We start from the raw sequence: 24,796 nt of genomic DNA, 5'->3' as shown, positions 1-24,796 counted from the left end.
ACTGCCAGACTCAGTGTTGCTTCATTGTTGCTAAAAAACTGACCTTGATTTTAGGTAGATCAAAAATGTCTGAAAGAGCAGGGGCATAGCCACGGATGGGCTTCGGTGGGCCGTGAACCACCCAATTAGGTTTAATGCAGTTAATCCCGCGTTTTTAGTGACAAATCACAAGCATTGTTGCAAAGTGTGGGGGAGGGTGCTTTTGTTCAATTGGATAATTGGTCAAGCAGACAGACTTTGATTGGCAAATGACAATTTCCCTTAGTTGCTGTTATGCTATTGCTGAGACAGCGAAAAAAATGGCAAAGCAAAATTCTTTGCTAGACTACTTCAAAAAAACAAGTTTGGAGCACAGGTCGCAGAATGCAGAAAGCCTTGACAGCTTCGCGACTTGCAACACTTATTAAATTCAGTCATTTGTCAGATTTGTCCTGCATTTTGGGGCCCCCTGTCGCTGGGGGCCCCATGCCACCGCACGGTCTGTTTTATGGGAAATCCACCACTGGTGAGGAGGTGTGGTGGGCATTGCAGGGAATCCCAGAAATATAGGGAGAGGGTGGCACACAGGGAGCTTGTGGGAGGTAATGGAGCAGTGCAAGGAGTCCTTGTTGTGTGCAATGCGCTTGGCCTATCAAAGCCACAAAGTGTGCAGCCCCCTAGTTACAGGCCAGCTGAGCAGCCAGGCTCCCGGAGTGCATGTGTGAGGTGGATTATTTTACTGTAAAAGTGTGATACAATCCATGCCATATCCCTTTTGGGCTATGAGCCTGTCTGCTGCTGTTGGCATTGGGCAGCAGCTGGGTGGTACAGTGGAGTCAGGCATGCTTCCTTTTGAATCTGTGTTGAAGCAATGCCCAAGCACATTAATAGGGGGCACTATTCTGATGTCATTCAGATGAGATGAAAATCAGAGGCACTCACTAGTTTGTAGTTATTACAGAACCCAACGCATTACCAGCAAGAGTTGGTTTGTTAACCCCAGCATTCTGGCCAAATTTCAACTCTGCTATTTATATCCTCCCTATGTAAAATTGTCCCTGTAGCTGCATTTGTGTATAGACATCTTCCCTTCTTGTCTTCAACAGCTGTGTAGCGTTGCTAGGCACTGTTAAGTGGCTGCCATGTTGCAACTCAGACCTGGCTGCATTTCAGTGATGGACGAAGTGAGTGCTGTGAAAAGAATTTTCAAAGCACTTTGGATCCTTTACAGTGGAAGGTGCTATGGAAATGTACAAACATGCCATTATCTTAACTGGGGCATGACGTCACAAAGAGGAAAAGGACATTCGCAGGTCATAGGCCTGGGGGCGTAGTGGGACATAGAAGAAACAGGAGGAAGCTGTCCTTGAGTGATCTAATTTTCTCTCACCCTCTTTCCTCTGCAAGTGCTGGAATGAACTGCTACATGCTGGTTTGGCTCCTGACTGGCCTCAGAAGTTGTTTGTACAGTGTGAGAAGCCTTCAAAAAGTCAGTTTAACTCAGTATGTGCCCTTTTGCATATCTGCTTACAGAGGAATTTGGATAGGGGAGGAAAAGAGAAAAGAAATCAGTCCAGGCCTTTTGAACTACAAACCTGTAGTGGTCCCTTTCACACAATAAATCATGTTCATGCTCTTTTTTTGCTCACCCATAGTGGAAACAAATCTGTTCAACTGGCAATTAATTTCTTAGAGAGAGCCTGATCCAATTAGTGCAGGAAGTGGCTGGTGGATTTTACTATTGTCCTTAGAGAGGAGAAAGGAGACGGCTGCAGCAGTCTAGTTGCAAGATTCATAGCATGGGATGCAGCAGGAATTGAGTACATCATGTGTTTGTAGGGCCATGGAATCACAGGAATAGGAACAGAAGAGAATTATTGGTTCATCTGGTTAATTTCCTTGCAAAAGCAGGCTTCTCTGGTAATATGGGCTTGGTTGTGACATTTATGCGGTGACTGTCTGTGACTGTCTGTGCGGTGGTGGAGCAGAACTGGCCAGGCCCAGCAGAAACACTGGAGAGATTGTGCCTCAGATTGCTCTCACTGGTGCACCAGCCCCACCCTGGGAGCTAGTGTAGAGGGGGATAGAGCTCTGACCTTGGCTCCCCACCATCCATTTTCGTCATCTTAATCCCAAGGGGGAGCAGTAGTCAGCAGGTCTCTGTGCTTTCCAGGGGATGAACAAGGAGTACAGGGGCTGTTATTCAGGGTGTGCTGAGGCCGTCACATCACAGAAGGGGAAGTATAATTATTAAGGTTTGAAAATGTGGGGGATGTTAGAGAGATAAGGTGGGTGAAGTAATATCTTTTATTCACACCCCTTGTCTCGTTAATAGCCTGCGAACGGCACAGCTACAACATCACTGCATACAATAATGTTCAAAAAACACTCTAACTCCTTAGAAATATTAAAAAGCTTAGTGCCCCCCCCCCCCAAGCATAACATTCCTATAATGCAGGATAAATCAGTTAAACAATCCTTGCATTTTAACATTTAAAAACTATGTGCTCCCCTCCTCTACCTCCCCCCCAAAACAACAAGGCGTTTTAAGTCTAAACAGATCCTGGCTGTTTCTTGGTGACCTGAATGCTTCTCGATGGAATTTTCCCTGCCCTTCAGCCTTTTGTAGTTCTGAAAGGTCCTGGACTCAGGCATGTGACTGTAAGAGCCAGAGCTGGCGCTAGGCATAAGCAGACTAAGCAATTGCTTAGGACCCTGAGCAGCTCGAGGGGGGGGGCCCTATTTGCTGTGTGTGTGTGTAATATTCCTGCTTAGGGCCCCCAGTGGCTAACACCGCCTCCGGTAAGAGCAGAGACACTTCTGCGTCTGAGTGTGCTACCAAACATGAATAAGCTACTCACGTGAAATTGGTACATACTAGCGCAGCGGGACCTTATTAAAAAGCGGCCATGGAAGACAACATTGTCAAGCTGAAAACTTCGACTTTGGTTTAAAAATAAAAAAAGCCTCCTCAAAGTACCCAACAATAACACGACAGCCAGGGAGTTTCTCTTCCCCAAGAAGCATTTTGGAAATTTTATGAAGTAGCCTATTGAAATGGAATAACATGCTTGGCAACTATAACAATTCCAGAGAGAGGAATGTGAGAGAGAGAGTGTGTGTATGCAGAGCACTCTTCTCCAGGTTGCTCTCCCAACTTACTAAGTAAGAAGGAAGATTATTTTCTGTGCCCCATCCCATGCTTAACCTCTCTGCTGGGACTGCCAACGTGAGTGTCAGTAAGTGACACATGTCATGGCGTTTTTGAGATGCGAGCAATTGTCCACTAGGAACTGGATTGAGGCTATTGCCAATAGAGGATTACTGCACAGGCCTATGGGGCCATGCCTAGGGGTTCCCACAGCGGCCCTGGGGATGGAGGAGCTCTCGCACCCCGCTGCTGCCAGAGCTTCTCCGGTCTTGGGGCTGCAGCGGGGGGTGGCAGAAAGGAGTGAGTGGGGAACGGGGATGCAGTGGAACGGGTGGAATGGGAGTGGGGTTCACGGGGTGGAGAGGGGCAGGGCTATGGGTAGAATGGGGAGGGGCCATGGGGGAAGGGGGAGAATAGGGTGGGGCCATGGGCGAGGCCACAGGTAGAAGGGGCGGAGCAGCAGGAGGAAGGGGTGGGGCAGGGCCACAGTTCTGGCATCAGCGTGCCCCCCCACCCTTGCTTTGGCCCAGGGCCCAAAGAGACCTTAATCCACCTCTGCTATTGGCTCACTTCACGAAGACCACCCAACAGCCAGCAAATGATAATGACTTTCACTCACTATCAACATTGGCTGGAGTGGAATGGCCCTAAAGGGAAAACCTCTCTTCAGCCATGTAGCATTTTTCTGGATTCCTCATTTTGCATTTCATCACTTGGTTTTCTCTTTTTGATCAATGCATGGTGTGTTCAATGTCACGCCAGAGTGGGCAGAGCAAAGCACTCTGAAAAATAGTGGCCCCCATCCGATACCGGACAATATCATGTCTGGTTTTTGTCCCAGTACTGGATAGTGGACAAACCACCCCAAAAGAGGCCAAAACCAGATGAGTGATCTCCCTAGTTATGGAGAGATGGGCATGGTTTGTGCTTGCAGAAAATTAGGAGCCAGGAATTTGTAATCCCAGCTCAGGCCATGTCTATGCTACAGCGGCGCAGTTACAATGCTGCAGCTGTTCCACTGTAGTGAAAACACTTCCTACATTGACAGAAGGGCTTTCACCATTGCTGTAATACATCCATCTCTCTTCCATCAACCTAGCTGCGTCTACAGTGAGGGTTACGTTGCTCTAACCGTGTTGCATAGGCTGGAAACGTTTTTACTTCCCTGAGTGCTGTAGCTAGATCGACCTAATTTTTAGGTGTAGACCAGGTGTGATCTTGAATAGGTCACATTTTCCCACCTGTAAAATGGGTAACAATTGCTTTCCTTCCTTGCAGTGGTGTTGTGAATGTGAAGTGTTTTGAAGACAGAAAAAGCTGACCTGTGGACATACACACTAATCTTCTAGAATTTAGCCACGAGAAGGACGAGACTGCAATCATTGCTACACTTTCTCCCTCAACCCTGAATTGCCATAAGCCTATGATTAGATTTCACTGTGATACACAACAGGCTAAAAGAAAAGGAGTACTTGTGGCACCTTAGAGACTAACACATTTATTTGAGCATAAGCTTTCGTGAGCTACAGCTCACTTCATTGGATGCATTCAGTGGAAAATATAGGCTAAGATTATTCTAAAGTACATCATAGACTCAAGAGCCACTGAACTGCTGTGCTTTAGTCAAACCAACTGGTTGGTTCAACATTTCCCTGGAGATTGTGAACTGACATTTCAGGACTAATTGAATTCCCCTCTCACTCTTGGAAGTGGGTCTTCCAGGTCAGGAAGCCCATTGGCAAGGCCATGGTAAGATGAGGATGCATGTGATGCCACAGCCTGAGCTGTATCTATTTTAGAGCACCAATCCTGCATCTTTCTTCAGCATGTCACCTAAATTAACCAGAACTAACACAGAACTTTTATATCACTAAATATAATATGGCTACTCATGTACAAAGAACAAGAACCACATTCAAAGTCACTCTGTTCAGAGGTAAAAGAAGCAGCAATTCCACAAAGTGCTTCACAGGAATTTAAAGAAATCACATTAGGCAAAATATCTGTGCCATGCCTCTCTCCAGCTGAGACACATTCTTCTTCATATGGGTTGTGCTAGCTTGAGGCTTTCAGCAGTGGAACTGGGGAAGCCATCTTTCAAGATATTGGTTCTCACTCTTATGGCCTGCAGTACAGGACTGGAGCCTTCCCAGCTGGCATCTGGGTGGTCCTTTCCATCTGAAACACACAATCAAGAAGGCCAATGAATCATGGAATGCACTTGGATCATGACCAAATGGTAGCATTTCCCCTAGTGCAGAGACAAGACATATTGTGTGCTTCAGCCAGTCAGAAATCTGGTTTACCCCTGAAAGCAAAGCACATTAAACTTTTCAGTGTAAGCCAGTTTCTGACTGGCTGAAGCTGAATTTACTTATTTGATTTTTAACTTTTAATCAGTGAATAATGATCATGTCTCCAGCAGCCTGATTGGCTGTCTTGGGGCCTTGCAGTCACTGGATTGTTTGGCTTGGAACAACACATGCAAAAGTACTGTAGGTCTAGCTCCTTTTTCTAGTTTGTCTGATTGGCTTTTTCAGAGTTTATGATGCTCCTCACAGAGGCAAACTCCCACACTGGGCATCTAAGTGATAGGGTCAAACTGCCCCTTCTCTGATTCCCCCGATCAATCCCTTTGTCTATAAACCAAACCTTAGCCTGATCCAATCCCTTCAATCATTCTTCACTAGATCACACTAAGGGCCAGCTCCTAAGATGGTGTAAACTGGCATATCTTCATTGAAGTCAGTGAAGCTATGCCAATTTGCACCTGCTGAGGATCTGGCCCTATGTGTATCAGTCAAGGTCCACATTTAGGCTGTCCTTGCAGAGACCTCCAGCTGATAGGGATGTAACCTACTCCACTCATCTACCCAATTTCCATATTACAGGTTATAGTCTAAAGGTAAAAGTGCTTTTAAAAAATGTCCGAGGGTTAGATGGTACCTTCAGGGCTTGCAAATTATTTTCCAACTTTTAATCAAACTGCTGTGAATACAGACCAAGTATTGTTGCTCACCAATACCTTCAGTGTTTCATCCCTCTTGAAACAATAAGAGTGGGCATGTTAATAAATGGACTGATAGACTTGTCTAAATGTACTTTCCTTAAGTACCTCTATATCATCTACTGAAATACAATGAAATATTTAACTTCTCACAGTACATACTCCCCACTGAATCACTATCCCTAATGCCTCCTCACCCAGCTGGAGTCAGCTAGGGGGATTCCTCCCACTCCCTTTCTCTCTCCAGTGGTAAAGCACATCAGTGTCACAGAATCCTTTGTCAGGTCATGCCAATAGCCAGAACACCTCATGGCTTGTCTATCAGACCAATCTATGGTGTTATACGCTCTGGTCACCATAGCATCTAGGCACTAAATACATCAGTAAGCAAAATGGACTCTTTTGTTGTCATCCTAGGATATTCCTCTGCTCCCTTCTGTGATTTACATCCCTCTGCACTGGTATCCAGATCCAAAGTTTTACATTAGACTTTGAAGACTAACTATTAGATTTTAAACAGTGGAGGTGAATTTATATAGGCAATGAAGGCTGTCTGTGTTCCATCCTATGCCCCCTTACAATCCATTGGGCTGAGAGCTATCTGCGACTGCCTTCCCAGTAAGACAGTGCTGACTCATAGCCTATCTGAACGGTCTCTGTCGAACAATATGGGATACTCTTTCCTCTCTGGAGAACACTCTGCTCTTATTCACAGGGTGGTTGAATCTCTTCAAAGCTCAACTTCTTTCTCCCCTAGGGAGCTACAGTTTGCTACTTCTGCTCTTAATTGGGGTCTTAGAAAACTAGACTTCCACACAGGAATCTTTGTGGCCAATTAGGACTTTGCCTCATGTACTTGGCTAAAACTTCCACTCCCCTCAGTGTTCTGCCTGGCTGCTGCCCCCCACCTCAGACTCAATCCCATTTCAGCGGTGCTAGACATATATAGTGTGTGAAGTGCTTGGAGAATAAACATGCTATATAAATGTAGAGATGTTATATTATTATGATTAACTACAGCATGTAGCAGATGCACTGTTATCTATTGGGAGGAGATAACCATAATAAGAGTACTCTTTAAGATCATCTTGATCTATGCTGTAGGCAGATGAAGAGGTGAGATAATGAACTGAAAGAGCACCCAGCAATTATCAGAACCAAAATATCCCAGGTAATAATGAATCACCAGTCAGAGCACGTCCTCCTGTTTGACAGAGGAATTAGACTGAAAAGACCTGTTTGCTGCCAGTAATTGCACTGCAAGTTGCCATAGTCCTAGGCAAATATGTACTTCTGATCATTCAGACAAGCTCCATTGTAGGACAGAAAAGTACAGTTCCCTCAAGGACCCTGCAGAGCAGTCAACACCTGCATGGGCCAATTGCTATTGTTCGCTATCAAAGCTTTGAAGAAAGTCAATAAAGCTGAGTGAAAGGAGGTAGGTTGATGGACTGAAAGGGGCCAGGATAATACCAGCATTAGCAGAGGTGGCAGTTCAGAAGGGACAATGTGCCAGGTAGGAAAGAAGTCCTTTCTTATGGTTTATTTGGAGTTTTGAAGTGAAGAGACTTGCCACTCTCTCTCCTGTCTAATGCTGTCTTTCTCCTCTCTCAGTCTGCCTGATGCTGTGTGATACCCATAATAAGCCTCAGTCTACACTAGAAAAGGTTTGCTGGTATAACTATCCACAGCAAACCCTTCTAGTGTAGATACAGTTTACACCAGCAAATAAGTGTTTTTGCCAGTAGATCAGTATAAGCTCTACCACAAAAGCACTTTTTTGTCAGTATAATTGAGTAGTCTACACTAGGTGTGTTGCCAATATAGAAATCTCATAAAAAAAATCACACCTCAACGTTACTATACTGGCAAAATATTTTAGTGGAGACTCAGCCTAAGATACTTGTAATGAGTCCTCTGCAAATGCGCAGCGTCCTTTGCACGGTTTCATGGGATGTGCCTCAGGAATCAGTGCAGTGGTTTAATGACCATTTCTAGCTTTGGAAGAGGACTAGTTGCAAATGATAGCAAATATAGAGAGAGAAGGTGGGTGAGGTAATATATTGTATTGGATCAACTTCTGCTGGTGAAAGAGACAAGCTTTTGAGCTTGCACAGAGCTCTTCTTCAGGTCTGGTAAAGGTACTCAGCCCTGGTCTACACTACAGAGTTATGTTGACGCAAGGCAGCTTACATCAACCTAAAATGTTGCTCCTGCTGATGTAACTCACCCGCTACGCCGACTTAACTCCACCTCCATGAGAGGGGTAACACTTAGGTAGGTCAATGTAGTTAGGTTGATGCAGTGCCGGTGTAGACACTGCATTACTTACATTGACTGTTACTGGCTTTCAGAAGCCATCCCACAATGCCCCATGCTGACAATTAAATTGTTGCTCGCGCTCCTAATGAGGACACAAGGAGCGTAATGTGGACATGCGATTTAATTACTGTGGCAGCTGTACATTGTCGTAACTTAGGCCGACATAATTTTGTAGTGTAGACATACCCTCAGTGTCACAGCTAAATACAAGATGGAATGGATTATTTAGCATAAGTGGTTAACACATATTGTAAGAGACTATACAAGGTAAAGTGGCTAGTTCACCCATCTGCAGACATAGTACCAAAAATGGGGGGTTAGTGGGTTACAGATTGTTGTAATAAGCCATAAATCCAGTGTCTGTATTAAATTCATGCTACTCTGAAACCAGCAAAGTTATGAATTTAAGCTCCCAGGCTCGGTCTTTTTAAGGTGTTGTGCAGGGTTCCTTTGAGGATGAGGACCGAGAGATCAGACATGGAGTGACCACTTGAGTGATCATTTTTCTGTGTGAGTTCATTTGAGAGTGCAGTGATTCTCTGATTTCATCCACCTAGTTGTTATTGAGGGCATTTGTTGCATTGGATGAGGCTCACCATAGGCGCTGACTCCGTGGGTGCTCTGGGGCTGAAGCACACATGGGGAAAAATTAGTGGGTGTGCCGCACCCACCAGCAGCACACCGCATCCCGCCTCCTCACCTCCTTCTCCCCACTCAGTGTGCCATGTGCCTGCTCCTCCCCCTCCCTCTCAGTGCTTCCCACCACCCCGCCGCCTAACAGCTGTTTGGCAGCGTTTAGGACTTTCTGGGAGGGAGAGGGAGGAACAGGGATGCGGAGCGCGCAGGGGAGGAGGCAGGGCAGGGGCCGGGACTTGGGGGAAGGGGGTGGAATGGGGGCGGTAAGGGGGCAGAGATTTTGGGGAAAGGGTAGAATGGGGGCAGGGCCACAGGCGGGGGGTGTCGAGCACCCACCAGTCAGGCACCTATGAGGCTCACTGCATGTGATAGACATGGATCTTAAAATGTGTGTTGTAGGGGGTGTTGATCATCGTACCAGTGGAGATACGTCTATAGTTTTGCATCTGTTGTTCTGGCAGGGTCTGGTGCTGCTTTGAGTTGGCATGTCCTGGTCTGTGGGGAGCTTGCTTCTGATGATGAGCTTGGCAAAGTTGGGTTGTTTGAAGGCCAGAAATTTTGCTGTGACGTACTGAGTACATTTTCCAAACCTGAAGAAGAGCTCTGTGCAAGTGCAAAAGCTTGTCTCTCTCACCAACAGAAGTTGGTCCAGTAAAAGATATTACTTCACCCACCTTCTCTCTCTAAAACCCTGGGATCAACATGGCTCCAACAACACTGAAATAGCAGGCTGTGGAAGGGAACAGAAGCCTTACAGGATTGTGGCCTCCCTCTCCCTTTCCCCAAAGACAGCTGCTAACAACCCCTTAACAACTGCTACTCTAAGCCATTCTACTTCATATTCTTGGCCCATTTACAAGTTACAGCACTGAAACTCAATAAAATAACAAGACTTTTGCTGGAAAAAAGTTAATTTTTCCATTGATAAACTTCCCTAGTAACTGGTACTACATTGATGTCTGTCTCTGCAAGAAAGAGGCTAGAGATGTAGTATTTTTTTTAATGAACTTGTACCAACATTCCTCAGCAATGCCATTAAAGAAAACATTAATAACTTGTAATTGTACACGAATGAACTTCATCTTGGTCCTGGGTATTATATCTCAAGTAGGATAATCCAGTAAAGGAAGGTTTTTCTGTCTCCATCTCTCTGGAGGTTTGCTACAAAGGGCCAAAAGAGTTAGAAGAGTTTTGGAACCATGTTTAACAACATTCACTGCTTTTAGAATTTTAGACTTCAGAATGTCATGCATAATTCATTTCAAATATTGCAAAAAAATTTCTGCCTTAGCCCGAGACTTAACCTACCATTTGAAGCTGCCATGACTTCTTTGTGAATTCCATAAGCATCCACTCTCTGCCAAACTGGTTTTCTAATGGACTCATCTGCAACTTTAACTGTGGAGTGAGTATTACTATTCCATAATCACACATATGCAAAATGTGGCACATTTTTAGAAGCAACACTGGCTTTCACAGCAACTGATACCTGAGGTAGGGAGCTGTTATTTCTATGGAAATATAATTATCAAAGTGTGTATTCTGGTGTGGGAGAGACTGATGCTATGTGTAATCATAGAATCATAGGACTGGAAGGGACCTCAAGAGGTCATCTAGTCCAGTCCCCTGCACTCAAGGCAGGACTAAGTATTATCCAGACCATCCCAGACAGGTCTTTGTCTAACCTGCTTTTCTGGTTAAAAATCCCCAATGATGGAGATTCCACAACCTCCCTAGGCAATTTATTGCAGTGCTTAACTACTCTGAGACTTAGGAAGTTTTTCCTAATGTCCAACCTAAACTGCCCTTGCTGCAATTTAAGCTCCTTTGGAGTTCCATGTAGCTGTGACCTGGAAAAGGTAAAAAAATCTGTTTCAGGGATTTTTACTTTGTCTCTATGGTTCAGCTGGTTTAACCGGACTGAATGATTACAGGACAAGGGTATGACTATGTAACCCTCTCTTGGAGCTACAGGCAATTGCAGGGTTATCTGTTGTGTATGCAAAACAACTTCAGTTTAAGATTGGCTGGGTGAGGTCTTCGGGAATTTCCCTACTTTATGTAATCTATTGCTGCTTCTCAACTTCCTCTATTAGCATAGCCAGGAGGCAAAAGAGCAAGCACGCCCCTGCTGGTATTTCTCAAATTCTCTCAGAAAGCAATGATGATGATTGCTCAGTGACTTACAACAATCTTGCAGCTTTCAGATCATCCCATTCCAGGTGGATAACACTTGGAAATGAGAAGGGTTTGGCAGCTGGAGGAAGTGGGATAGAGGATTGGTTTATGTGCTGGGATACTGCAGAAGAGCTTGGCAGCCAAGAAGATATATACATGCCAGCCCCCAAATACAACTTTGCCAAAGCATCTCAACCCTGACCTCCACACCACCTGTTCTTAGCATTCCAAGTTCCCACACAGTTCTGTCAGTACACCTCAAGCATGACTTGCAGTGTCTTTCTGGTTCCAGTCCTGGGACTTCTCCTGAACAAATTTAAGAATTTTATTAAGATGATGTTAAAAGAAAAAGAAAATGGAACAGAGTTTAAGCGTAGAAGTTTCTGGTTATCAGGGAATAACGTACAGATTATCGATGGGTGCGAAGTTCGGTTTAAGATCGGATGGCGTAACGAATACATAATCTGCAATATCCCCAATTGGGAGTAAAAGGTTAATGGGTCAAAGTACAGACATTGAGATATGAGGGTATGTTGTTCATATAATGGCTATGTTCAGGTGTGGAGCATAATGAGTGGATACGATGATGAGGATGGATTTACCCTCATTTGGTGAGATTTAATGTTCAGTGAATTTATGGTTCCAGTTTATATGGTCCAATGGAAAAAGTCTCTCGGTCCTTTTTGCAGTCCTGGGACTTCTCCTGAACAAATACTATGAGTCATGCTGAAGTCACAATGGACATTCACAAATGCAGGCTTGGATGAAAACAAAGCCACTTTCATTTGTAATCTAAACTAGATGAAGTCCTGCAGTCAGTGTCTATTCAACTGGTAGACTGGACAGCATTAACCTTTAGTGTTAAAGTCCCCAGTGGAACATAAGTAACTCCAACAGCCACACAGATTGTAAGAAACAAGGCACCATTACCTAAAATTGCATTTAAATGTAAATGAAGCAAGCAAGGGAAGCATCATGCCACTGATTGGGAGTGATCTGCACTGCATGGGTAAGACTACAGCTGATATACTGTGTTCAGTTCTGGACAACTCACTACCAGGAAGATGCAGGCAAACTGGAGGGAATTCAGAAAATGATCAGGAGGCTGGAAGAACTGACTCAGTCTGTTTAAAACTCTTTTTTTTTTTTTGGCCTTTATTCATGCCTGTTTAACGCCAATGCATAACAAGCATGTGGCAGACAGGATATCTTTATTAAATAGCCAACACACTGCCCTTTCAGTGAAGATATGAAAGGTCTGAATAAACTTCAGTGAAGGGTCCCCACAGGTTCTCCAAAAAAAAGCCAAGGGAAATTAACCCTGCCAAGGAAGGCAGTATAGCCTAATGGATAGAGGATTGGCCTGGGACTCAGAAACTCTGTGTTCAATTTGTGGCTGTCCTACTGGCCTGCTGGGTGACCTTAGGCCAGTCATGTCACCGCTCTGTGCCTCAGTTTCCCCATCTGTAAAATGGGGATGATAATAATACTGACCTCCTTTGAGAAGTGTTTTGAGCTTCTACTGATGAGAAGCACTGTGCATTATTATTCCTAGTATTTCTAAGGTAAAAAACAAAGAAAGACCAAAAGCAACCTCCCAGGCCTTCTTCAATTGTTAAAAAAATTGTTCAAAAGAAGGGCACACAGATAATTACCAAAACAAAAATAAAACTAAATCCTTGGTGGGTCACCTTCAACTAGGAGTAGCAGGGGGGTTAAATTAAGAAAAGGCTGGCTCTCAGGACTGCTGAACAGTTTTGCAGTTGAGACTCCCGTTGTTTGAAACATTTAAAACTAAACAGTTCAAAGCACTAGCAACTACAGTGTAAGGAACAATCTTGTGCTAGCCCCGGGAGGGAGAAGAGCACTGGATGGCCTAGTAGATTTTATTCATCTTTAATTTCCATGATTCTAAGAGAGCTCTTGGCCTTTTGGCTAAGAGTAGCTATATTCTCTGTTCTTATCAACTGGATACCTGTAATGCCTCTACCAGGGGGGCGATATTGTGATCTTGCAGTAGGATGGACTGAGGCCGGGTCTACACTATAGACCTATATTGGTATAACTTTGTCACTCAGGTGTGTCAAAAATCCACACTCCTGAGCAACATAGTCATACCTCCTCCCGTCCTCCCCTCCTCCCCCCACATAGATAGCACTAAATTGACGGGAGAGCTTCTCCTGTCAACCTGGCTACCACTTCTCTGGGTATGTGAAGACAAGCCCTGAATGATCTCTCTTTTCCATCCCTAATTTCTATAATCTAAAACTAGTGGTTTGCCTAGAAACATACCATGATTTTATTGGGACCCAAATGAAAGATCTTATGTAAACAGCATCATAAGACAGAGAGCTGATAATGAACCTTTATATGCTTTAGGTCAGATTTGTCAAGGTGGGAACTGGGAGTAGTTTGGGGGAATCTTAGACCTTGTCTACACAAGACTAATTATGCAAACATTTTGCACTGTTGCTAACCCTAGTTCAGCTCCACTGGTGATAGCAGTGGTGGGAGTCCTAGTGTAGACAATGCTCCTGAGGCGACCCTATCCTTTGAACCTGCACTGAAATCCAAACTTTGGGTCTTGCCATTGTTTATTGTCAGTGTTTTGGGTCACTATGTGGGGGCAGAAGGAGGGGGATAGCAACAGAAAAAAGCACTTTAGGATTAGACCTTTTTTTCTTCATCTCTTCTTTGCCTCTAGTGTTTGTTGATGTCTAAAAATGATTATGAGCTGATTAGGATGGTGCTTGTGTGCTACAGCTCTGTCTTAGGCCTTGTCTACATGGCCACTTATAGTGCTGAGACTTTCTTCGCTCAGGGGTGTGAAAAAACACCCCCCCCCCGAGCGATGCAACTTTCAGCGCTGTAAAGTGGCAGTGTAGACAGTGCACCAGCCCTGGGAGCCGCGCTCCCAGCGCTGGGAGCTATTCCCCTTGCAGAGGTGGTTTTATTACAGCGCTGGGAGAGCTCTCTCTCAGTGCTGAAGCCATGACTACACAGCCACGTTAAAGCGCTGTCATGGCACTGCTTTAACGTCAGCTGTTTAGACATACCCTTACTCTCCTCCCTTTCTGCATCTGTACAGGACTTCAAACTGCCTCTGAAAGGCTCCCAGCCCTCGTTACTTTCATTTGCATGGTTAGCAGCAATAAGAAAGAAAAGGCCCAAACATGTCAAGTATTGGGTCTGTTCCGCCAATTCCAAGTTGTGGGGTGCGGAGGGTAAAGGGAAGAAAGATAGATAGAGACGCTTAGGGTAGGATGAGCTCTAAGCGTTCATGTTTTATCTTATCTTTTACATACTCAGAAAAGAATGTAAGGGCTTGGCAAGGTTTACAGTTACAGTGGAGTACAAGGGAACACACTTCACCCTGTACCTGCTAAAATGAGGATTAATGTTTTCTGGACACTAAACCTCCCCTCTACCCCACACAGAAATGCCCTTATGAATGAATTGCCAATAGAGAAATTAACATGTTACTAACAATCATGTAAGTTAAGATAGAAAATACCTATATGATCCCAACTAGTCTCTTTCCCTGCACCAGAGGCCTGTGAAGTATCATTCCTACAGTATATTTTCCTGGGCTTTGCTCATCTTAGATTTAAAGAAAAGAGTATTCTACAGTACAATTGACCTCAACATCATTACATTTTCTCACTACCCTGCCTACATTTTCTCTTAATTACATCTAATTATTTCTAGTAAGAAGAAATTTCCAAATTTGATATTCAACAGGAAACCAAAGTGGCAAAAGAACACACCTGGTAAATGAAGACAGGCAATGAACCAAAATGTCTTGAAGCAGCTGAGCTCTTGGATCCACAGACTGTTTAGAGGGCAAGGGCCTGCTGTAGGAAGAACTGTATGGTGCAATAAGATTATGAATGTAACAGGCGTGTACCCTGTAAAAAGTGGGGGAAAGTAGAGATTTGCTGGCTTAAGCAAATCATGGCATGGGGTGTGACTCATTCAGGGCTAGTGCTGTTGATGACAGGTACCCTAACAGTAAGAGTAACCAAAATAACTATTTCATATATGTGATCCAGTCTGAAAGCACTGATGTATAGAAAACAACTGCTTGCCTTCCTGATTAAAAAGAAGCATCAGAAGCTCCTCAAGGATGAGTTGATAGGCACTCCAGAAAACCCTGACGTAACTGTAATTATGTTATTCCTGCAGCTGATATCTGTTTGGGATGTCCTGTTTGCATCTATAACACCTAAGAGTGAAAATCCATGTTACAATCACAACAAGGCTCCATCTATACTAGGAACATTTTAAAAAATACACACTGGTGTAACTACATCGATGCAGTTACATGAGAGTGAATCCTTAATGTAGACGTGCTGCCCCCATACAAAACCAGGTTTATGCAGGTCTGACTTGCTCGGCTAAGTTAGCAGAGCAAGCCACAGTGGTAAGTGCCATGCTTTACACTGGCACAGTGTGTCTATATTAGGGATTTGTAGTGCAGATTCCTCTAATGTAGATGGGACCTAAATCTGCAGCATTCTTAGAAGGTAATTGCAATTCTCATATATACCAGTATAACACTGGCATACAGCAGATACCTTTGGGATACTGTCAGGTCAAAGCTGGCCCCAGATTGTTTTTGTAAAACAAACCTAATTTCAAATGAAATGTTTCCATTACTTCTTTTTACAGACTGGCAGTGGGAACAGGTTGGTTTTGTTTGCTTTTTCACAAATAAACATTCCCCTAAAGGGTTCACCACAACCCAAACATTCCAGCACTGTGCTAGAGTTTGAGAGTCAGAGAGTGAAAATGAATAATCTATTTTCACTGACCAAGCAGACCAAACGCAAAAATGGGGGGAGAACCCAACCCAGCACAAAGGGCAAAGAGAAAAAGGGATTTTGAAAAGCTCAATACATTGTAAACTTAAAGGAGTTACTGGTAACATGGACAAGAAAAAATGATTTTGAGCCTGTGTTCCTTTAAAATTAATTTTGCCTCATGAGAAATATTGTCTTAGGAACCGTCTACACTTCAACACTGTAAACAGACCTATTGCACGGATAATTTTCTTCCTTGCTCCTGCCTCTTACCTTACATGCAAGAGAAGCAGGAGGGGGTGGGAAATTGGAAGAAAGCTAGAAAATATTTTGGAGTTGGGGAAAACCATGCAGACAAATCCCTCATTCTTGGGACAGGACAGTTTTAAAGCTATTTAGAAAGCAACAGGGTGACTCTGTTCAAAACATCTCAGTAGCTTCTTTTCTAAAGAAAGGGGAATTTGCCTCCAACGTACTGCTCATCTCTTGGGTCAAGTCCACAGAAACAAACAGAAAGCCCCATAAGAACAAAAGAGACAGAGACAGAAAGTGACAGAGACTAAGGGGCAAAATCAACTTCAGTGGAATTACATTGAAGATGAACTTTGCCCTGAGTAACAATTACATGTGCGCACACGCACACACTTGCTGGATCTCTCTGGAAGACTCACATACAGATAATACTAGAGTGAAGGAATTCTGAGTGAAGGCCTGTCTGAAAAGGGTTGTGTATATAGACTAACCCAGCAACAGATTAGCCTAGCAACTGCACTACAGGGTTTCTGAAAACAAGTAAACAGGAAATGGTTAAGTAAGAGCAAGTGGAGCATGCTGACTGCAGGAGCAAAGCAGGAAATAGCTGAGTGTCTGAATGGATGCAAAAGAATGCTCTCCCTCTCAGCCCTTGGGCAGTCTCAATACACCCACTTCTCCTCCACACACTACCCTTATCTCCAGAAGCCCCGAAGTCATAAAGCCTTGAAGGCTGCAAACACCTTTTGCCTGAGTAATCTGGCCTCCTCAGAATTGCAGAACCAGCCAGTGGAGTATTGCAAGGAGCTGCCTGGAAGGGGAAAAAAAAGAGATCCTCCTACTGCACAAGTGATAAGTCAGAAACACCCAGTGAGTGTCAGAGGCTGTAGATGTGAGGAGCTAGAATGGCATCTCTGGATAAGGCCTCAGGTGCTGTGGTCCCAAATGTATTTAACATAATAATGAATTACAGAGAACCATTTCTGTAGCCCCTTTCATTCCACAGCACTTACTTTAGCAGTCAGGCTCACTCACTACTGAAATGCAGTTTCCTCTGGGATAGAACACAGCAGCTGTTCAATAACTCACAGCAACATCACACAACAGTTGGGAAAGGAAATGAAGAAGTATATAAGAATTCTTTCAACCCCTTCCATTCCCTCCTCTTACTCACAGTGTCCTTTCTGCTAATTCCAGCCAAGCAAGTTGCTGGCATCTGCTGTCAGGTGAAAGGAGCTGTGTATCTGTAAAGCCATGTCTACACTGAGGGTGCTATAGTGGTATATCTGTGGTGCCGTAGCTATGCCACTGTAATGCTGCAGCAGAGATGCAGACTAGTGACTGAAGGGTTTTTCCATTGCTGTAGGAATACCACCTGTGCAAATGATGGTACGGTAGCTAGGTTGCTTGAAGTATTATTCCGTGCATCTAGCTGTGTTTACACCCAGGGCTAGGTCTGCATAACTGCAACACTTGGGGGTGGAATTTTCACATCCCTGAGTGCTATAGCTATGTTGACCTACGTTTTTAAGTGTAGACCAGGCTTAGAATTCAGTGTGAGTCTTGGCTCAGGAGCTTGAAGGGGATCCAATAGTCAACACAATGTCTCCTGGAGCTCTCAGGCACAAGGGGGAGCATGCCTGCTGCTGCACTTCTCCAGGGACTACAGTACACATTTCCCTCCAATGCCAGCCAGGTCTGCTGGCTGATTTAGACGGGCGACATGTCTCGACAGTAACAATTCTGACCTTGTCTCAGCGAGGATTAAAAGGTCCAATGTTAGAATGTGTTTTGCTAACATGTGCTAACAGATTCTAAAAGTCAAGTGTAGGCAAAGGACCCTTGCCTTTAACATATGCTAAACTGATCAAAATAAAACCTAGGGGAAGTCTAGGCTTTAACTTCACCAATTTAGGCCTTGTATAAATGCAGTTTATTCCAGCAAAAAATGTCCTTTTGCTAGTATAGCTTATACCAGATTCTCAAATGAAATAAACGTTCCTAGCAAAAGCCCTTTTTTGCTGATATAACTGCATCGACACTACGCCAGTTGCCGGTGCAGAAATGTCACAAAAATATCAAACCCTCTAATCCAGTGACTCTCAACCTTTCCAGGCTACTGTACCCCTTTCAAGAATCTGATTTGTCTTGTGTACCCCCAAGTTTCACCTCACTTAAAAACTTACAAAATCAGACATAAAAATACAAGTGTCACAGCGCACTATTACTGAAAAATAGCTTACTTTCTCATTTTTACTTTAGAATTACAAAATAAATCAATTGGAATATAAATATTGTACTTACATTTCAGTGTATAGTATACAGAGCAATGTAAACAAATCATTGTCTATTTAGTTTGTACTGACTTCGCTAGTGCTTTTTTTTTTGCCTAGTTTTACAACAGGGTGAGTTGATGTACCCCTTGGAAGACCTCTGAATACCCCCAGCGGTACACGTACCCTGGTTGAGAACCACTGCTCTAATTGCTACACTGGAAAAATTTTTAAGTGTAGATCAGTCCTTACTGTGTGTTAAAGGTGACAATGCTTTGTCTACTCTAGTCTTTTCAAACATGCTAGTTAGGATGTGCAACCTAATCCCTTCTAACGTCAACCCCTTAAATCCTAGTCTAGAAAAGGCTTCTGGGACCAGGGTACAAATCTAGTTCACCCTGGTCAGTCTCTAGTGGGCAGCAGTCCACAACACAAAGCACCACTCTGCACTTATACCCATGCTGTACCCATTCCTGCGCTGTGGATAAACAATTACGTTTGGTTTCCAGCAATGTCAATCTGACACCTTTCAATGCGGCCCCTCCTTCACAGGGGTCTGACTGGCACCTTCCATAGGCACTACATTCATTTAATCAATGCTAGAACATTTGAAGACCCAGACTCAGCCCATCAGATTTAGCTTGACTGTATGGCACTTTTGGGGACTCAAAACTTAGATTCATAGATTCATAGAAGGTTAGGGTTGGAAGGGACCTCAGGAGGTCATCTAGTCCAACCCCCTGCTTGAAGCAGGACCAATCCCCAATTTTTGCTCCAGATCCCTAAATGGCCCCCTCAAGGATTGAACTCACAACCCTGGGTTTAGCAGGCCAATGCTCAAACCACACAATGACTGTTGTGAAAAATTGCATAGGAGCAATCTGAATCTGGGGAACAAAGAGAGGTTAATTGAGTTTTTGCTAGTTGAACTGAAATAGGACAAAATGTATCTCCCCTGCTTCCTTGTCCATTTCTTGCTTCCCACCACCCTTACCTACCTACTCTCTCTCTCTTATTCTTTTACACTTTGGTTGTCAAGAAAAATTACAGGAACGAGGGTCCCTGACATAATTACAGTTTGCTGGGAAAAACCACAGCCTGTAGCAGTAATTCCTCTAGCACTGGAGACAAACACAGGATGCCACTCAGAGCTAATCACTGTATTTTCACTAGGCCCAGAGTCTAATCTGTCATCAGCTGAGAGGCCACTGACTCCAGTCACACACTTGAATCTGAGCTCCTTGATCTACCCTCTATTCAGGAAAAAGGCTGTGCCAGACGGATGGTTTGTTTCTATCCATTGCTTGACCCCTCCGTCTCAATGATACTATAACTTCCATGCATTGCTGATCTCTACTCTGTGCCTAGTACCAGGCCCACTCAAAAGCATGCTAGAAGGAGCTCAAGTGGCTGTTTTCATCTTACATGCAGAGGTGGGACTGGTATAGAGTGGCAGTGATTGCATTGCAAAAATATAATTTGGTCTAAGGTAAATTAAAGGAGATTCTTAATGAGAATGTCTTGTACCTCCCGCCTCCTGATACAGTTGGTTCCCAGCCCCCTGTGCTTGATAGGAAGTCTTCGGGTTTTATTTGCATTATAATCTGTTTCTATAAGTGAAAGCAACAAGAGAACGCAGAAATCCAAATGTCTAAACAGAGTGACAGAGAGGCAGGTGGGCACGAAGCAGGAAAAGTGGGAAGCCAGGCAGAAGGAGAAAGAGATGGTGGCAACTGGCTACATAAAAAAAAAAAAATTGCTGGTAGAGACTATACAGTTCAGCAGGGATGGGACAAATCCACTCATTTTAGATTTGCTAAATATAAAATACCCTTCTGAATGGTATTCAGCGAATGTAGGTCTGCTTCTTGGGTTTGGTATGGTGGTGCAAATGGACTATAAAGCTGTGGATCTGGTCAGCTGGGAATCACACTGAAATAGGTTGGAATCACCAGGTGACATAGAGTCAAGACCTTTGAGTCGGAATCCTTCATAGGTCTCAAGAGGGAAGTGGCTATGTCTATTTCCAAGCCATGTCATTGTGCGGTAAGGGCATGAAAGAGAAGATCTATCTAATTTTCATATTGGTGCCAATCACCATAGCATCTCTGTAGCCTACTTGTACTACAAAGTACACATGCTCCACTGGGAGATATTGACTATAAGGGTTGTGCTGTGTTGGGAAGAAACAAGGAGAGGGTTTTATGTCATCAGATCTGGTGTCAGGAGACAACTCATCTAAAATGGCTGCCACCATGCAGCAGTGGCCATTGCAAGTACTTGGTGTTTGTGTCAGTTCTATTTTGGAGAGTTGTACATGGTATCTATGTACAGACTGAATTCAAATCTGATATTTGTCACATCCGTACAGTAAATTTATATATAGTAACTTTTGTGCCACTGTATTATGCCATGCTTTTCTCACTGAGAGGGGGAATAGAAAGCATAAGGTGGTGTCTTGGGGAGAGCAACTCTCATAGGCAGGACACAGCAAGGTATGGAGATACACTAGAACAGGGGTAGTCAACCTATGACACGTGAGCCAAAAGCAGCATGCGAGCTGATTTTCAGTGGCACTCACAGTGCCTGGGTCCTGGCCACTGGTCCCGGGGGCACTGGTGCTGGCCTGGGGTACCAGCCGCCGGCACCCTGCCAGCTGGGGTTCCGTCCGCCAGTCCTGCTCAGCCCACTGCTGGCCCTGGGTCCTGGTCACCGGTCCCGGGGGCTCTGCTGCCAGCCTGGGGTACTGGCTGCCAGCCCCCTGCCAACCGGGGTTCCATCCGCCAGCCCCACTCAGCCCACTGCCGGCCTCAGGTCCCGGCCACCGGTCCAGGGGGCTCTGCTGCTGACCCGGGGTCCCGGCTGCCAGCCCGGGGTCCCGGCTGCCAGCCCAGGGCTCTGCAGCCGCCCCCAGCTGTGGCCTACTGCGGGTGCAGACAGGGGCAAGAAGGTGTGCAGCTCAGCACCCCCACCTTAAAAATTGTTCCAGTGTCACTGTACTGGGATATTTTTAAGTCCTGATTTGCTGCTTACATCACTATCACGCCACGTGGAACAGCGCACTGCGTTTGACGTTGAGATTGGAATGTACATGCAAGAACTGGAATCAGAATTTTCTGACAGATTTCAAGATTTCCAGCGATTTGGCCCAATGCTTTCTTTTCTAATTAAACCTGAAAAGTTCAACGAAAGCGACTTGGATTTGTCTGTATTTCAGTGGATGGGTGTTGAAGATTTCGAAATGCAGCTCATTCAGTTAAAAAGCTCAGAATTGTGGGCATCCGGAGTGCACTTGAAGCTACCGAGAGAGACCATGGGGCCTCTATTCTGACCTCCTGGACGTCCATGCCAGTGAAATTTAACTGTTTGAAGAAAATTGCGTTTGCAATGCTTTCAGCATTTGGATCCACATACCTGCGTGAACAGGTATTTTCACACATGAAATCTGTCCTCTGTCCCTCTCAGAGCCAGTTAACAACTGATCACTCATAGGCCTGTGTACAGCTTAAAGTATCCAAATACGTGCCAGACATTGGAAAACTCAGCAAGGAAAAGCAAGGGTAAGAATCACACTAAACTGATAAGATCTGCATTTTAATTTAATTTAATTTTAAATGAAGCTTCTTAAACATTTTAAAAACCTTATTTACTTTACATACAACAATAGTTTAGTTATATATTATAGACTTATAGAAAGAGACCTTCCAAAAACGTTAAAATATATTACTAGCACACGAAACCTTAAATTAGAGTGAATAAATGAAGACTCGGCACACCACTTCTGAAAGGTGGTTGACCCCTGCACTAGAATAAAAGATAATAGAATCATAGACTTTAAGGTCAGAAGGGACCATTATGATCATCTAGTCTGACCTCCTGCAGAACGCAGGCCACAGAATCTCACCCAGCCACTCCTGTAACAAACCACTAACCTATGTCTGCGCTATTGAAGTCCTCAAATCGTGGTTTAAAGACTTCGAGGTGCAGAGAATCCTCCAGCAAGTGACCCGTGACCCACGCTGCAGAGGAAGGCAAAAAAACCCCAGGGCCTCTGCCAATCTGCCCTGGAGGAAAATTCCTTCCCGACCCCAAATATGGCTATCAGCTAAACCCCAAGCTTGTGGGCAAGACTCACCAGCCAGCCACCCAGGAAAGAATTCTCTGTAGTAACTCAGATCCCACCCCATCTAACATCCCATCACAGGCCATTGGGCATAGCTACCGCTAATAGTTGAAGATCAATTAATTGCCAAAATTAGGCTATCCCATCATATCATCCCCTCCATAAACTTATCAAGTTTAGTCTTGAAGCCAGATATGCCTTTTGCCCCCACTGCTTCCCTTGGAAGGGTGTTCCAGAACTTCACTCCTCTGATGGTTAGAAACCTTCGTCTAATTTCAAGTCTAAACTTCCTGATGGCCAGTTTATATCCATTTGTTCTTGTGTCCACATTGGTACTGAGCTTAAATAATTCTTCTCCCTCCGTGGTATTTATCCCTCTGATATAGTTATAGAGAGCAATCGTATCTCCTCTCAGCCTTCTTTTGGTTAGGCTAAACAAGCCAAGCTCTTTGAGTCTCCTTTCATAAGACAGGTTTTCCATTCCTCAGATCATCCTAGCAGCCCTTCTCTGTACCTGTTCCAGTTTGAATTAATCTTTTCTAAACATGGGAGACCAGAACTGCACACAGTATTCCAAGATGAGGTCTCACTGGTGCCTTGTATAATGGTACTAACACCTCCTTATCTCTACTGGAAATACCTCACCTGATACATCCCAAGACCGCATTAGCTTTTTTCACAGCCATATCACACTGGCGACTCATAGTCATCCTGTGATCAACCAATACTCTGAGGTCCTTCTCCTCTGTTACTTCCAAGTGATGCGTCCCCAGTTTATAACAAAAATTCTTGTTATTAATCCCTAAATGCATGACCTTGCACTTTTCACTATTAAATTTCATCCTATTACTATTACTCTAGTTTACAAGGTCATCCAGAAAGAAGATGAACATGGATTTACCAGCCTATAGTTTATGCACCCACGAGTTTAGGGTGAGGCAAAGGTGAGTAGGGATGAGCGTTATGGTGAGGGAAGAGTGGGAGGTAGCAGTAATGAAAGTTGGGGGAAGGAAACTTTGACTAGGATTTAATGTCAATCAGGGGCTAACTTGGAAAAGAGGCTTTACGGTGAAATTCAAAGACAGGAAGTGACTAAGTAGCTGAGGGGGGTTGGAATTCAAGGTAGATTGGGTGGTCCTGAAGAAACTATATCAGCTCTGAAGGGCTGACAGAGTTTGTTTTTTGTCTCTAAACCAAACAAATCTGACTATGAAGACACGAGCACACAGCAATCAGAGACTGTTGAATCCTAAATCACACCCACACAAAACAGACACTGTATGTGCACTACTATAGGACTGGTTTTACAGTCACTTTTTGATTCTAACAAATCTCTAAATAGTCTGCTGTTGTGACTGATTGGGATTTCTTTGTGATATCTTAGGAGCAATGTACTGGCTAACAGAAATTGTTATAAACTCTCACGTGGGTAGCTACTGATCAGATTCTGGATAGTGCGGGAACAGATGCAAAATAGAACTCTGTGTGATGGAATGACTCCTGGGAGCAGGAAGTGTAATACTTCTCACTCTACAGAAGACTGTATCATAGTATTTTATCTTTGGCTCCAATTACTAGGGTGCCTTTGAACATTAGGTAAAACCTAGGCTTGGCATGAAGGCCTTTCCCTCCCCACAGAATGTTTTTGACCGTAAAGGCAGTTGATATTTCTATTTCCAAATTAAGACCTAAAAATTGTCCCCAATGATCCAAAACAAACTGAAATATCTTCTGTGCACAGACAACTTTAATTAACTTTAGAGTGAGACTGGCTAACGTTAAGCCTTCTTTCTCCCATTCAGGGTGCATAGATCCATTAAAATTATGGCATTAATGCATACTTTACTGCAGATGTACTTTCAATCAAAACCTGTATCAAAATCTGAGAATTTAAGTTTGCCTGCAAGTGCATTGCCCAGGAGGCAGTGGATGGAGGAAGTGGCAGACAAGACATCCTAATGCAGTAAAGTCCTTTTCATTCCTAAATGTGAGGAGTCTTCAATTCTATGGTTTTGTTCATATCAAGGGCAGTTTGAGGACAACAGCTACCTTGTACTTTTGTACCTGCTCAGA

At 44.1% G+C, this 24,796-nt stretch overlaps 1 protein-coding gene and 1 long non-coding RNA gene across 5 annotated transcripts in view; one reads left to right on the top strand and one right to left on the bottom strand.

The window, feature by feature from the left end:
* Window positions 1-24,796, top strand: part of LOC311522190 — a 168,933-nt gene that overhangs the window by 77,743 nt on the left and 66,394 nt on the right. The gene's annotated exons all lie outside the window — the stretch shown is intronic.
* The window catches only part of RAD51B (RAD51 paralog B), a 713,517-nt gene continuing 693,333 nt past the window's right edge, over window positions 4,613-24,796 (bottom strand). For 2 of the 4 annotated variants that reach the window (XM_084631237.1, XM_084631239.1), the window contains one exon: window positions 4,613-5,308. In XM_084631237.1, the coding sequence (XP_084487363.1) occupies window positions 5,172-5,308 (137 nt within the window). In that variant the 3' untranslated portion in view covers window positions 4,613-5,171. Of the gene's footprint in view, window positions 5,309-10,403; window positions 10,494-24,796 lie in introns of all 4 variants that reach the window. The other 2 variants (XM_084631236.1, XM_084631238.1) reach the window with 2 other exon arrangements.

The sequence above is a fragment of the Lepidochelys olivacea genome (assembly GCF_965140295.1).
Source record: "Lepidochelys olivacea isolate rLepOli2 genome assembly, chromosome: 6".
NCBI lineage: Eukaryota > Metazoa > Chordata > Testudines > Cheloniidae > Lepidochelys > Lepidochelys olivacea.
The sequence above is the reverse complement of the archived record's forward strand: the minus strand, read 5'-3'. Positions and strand labels throughout refer to the sequence as shown.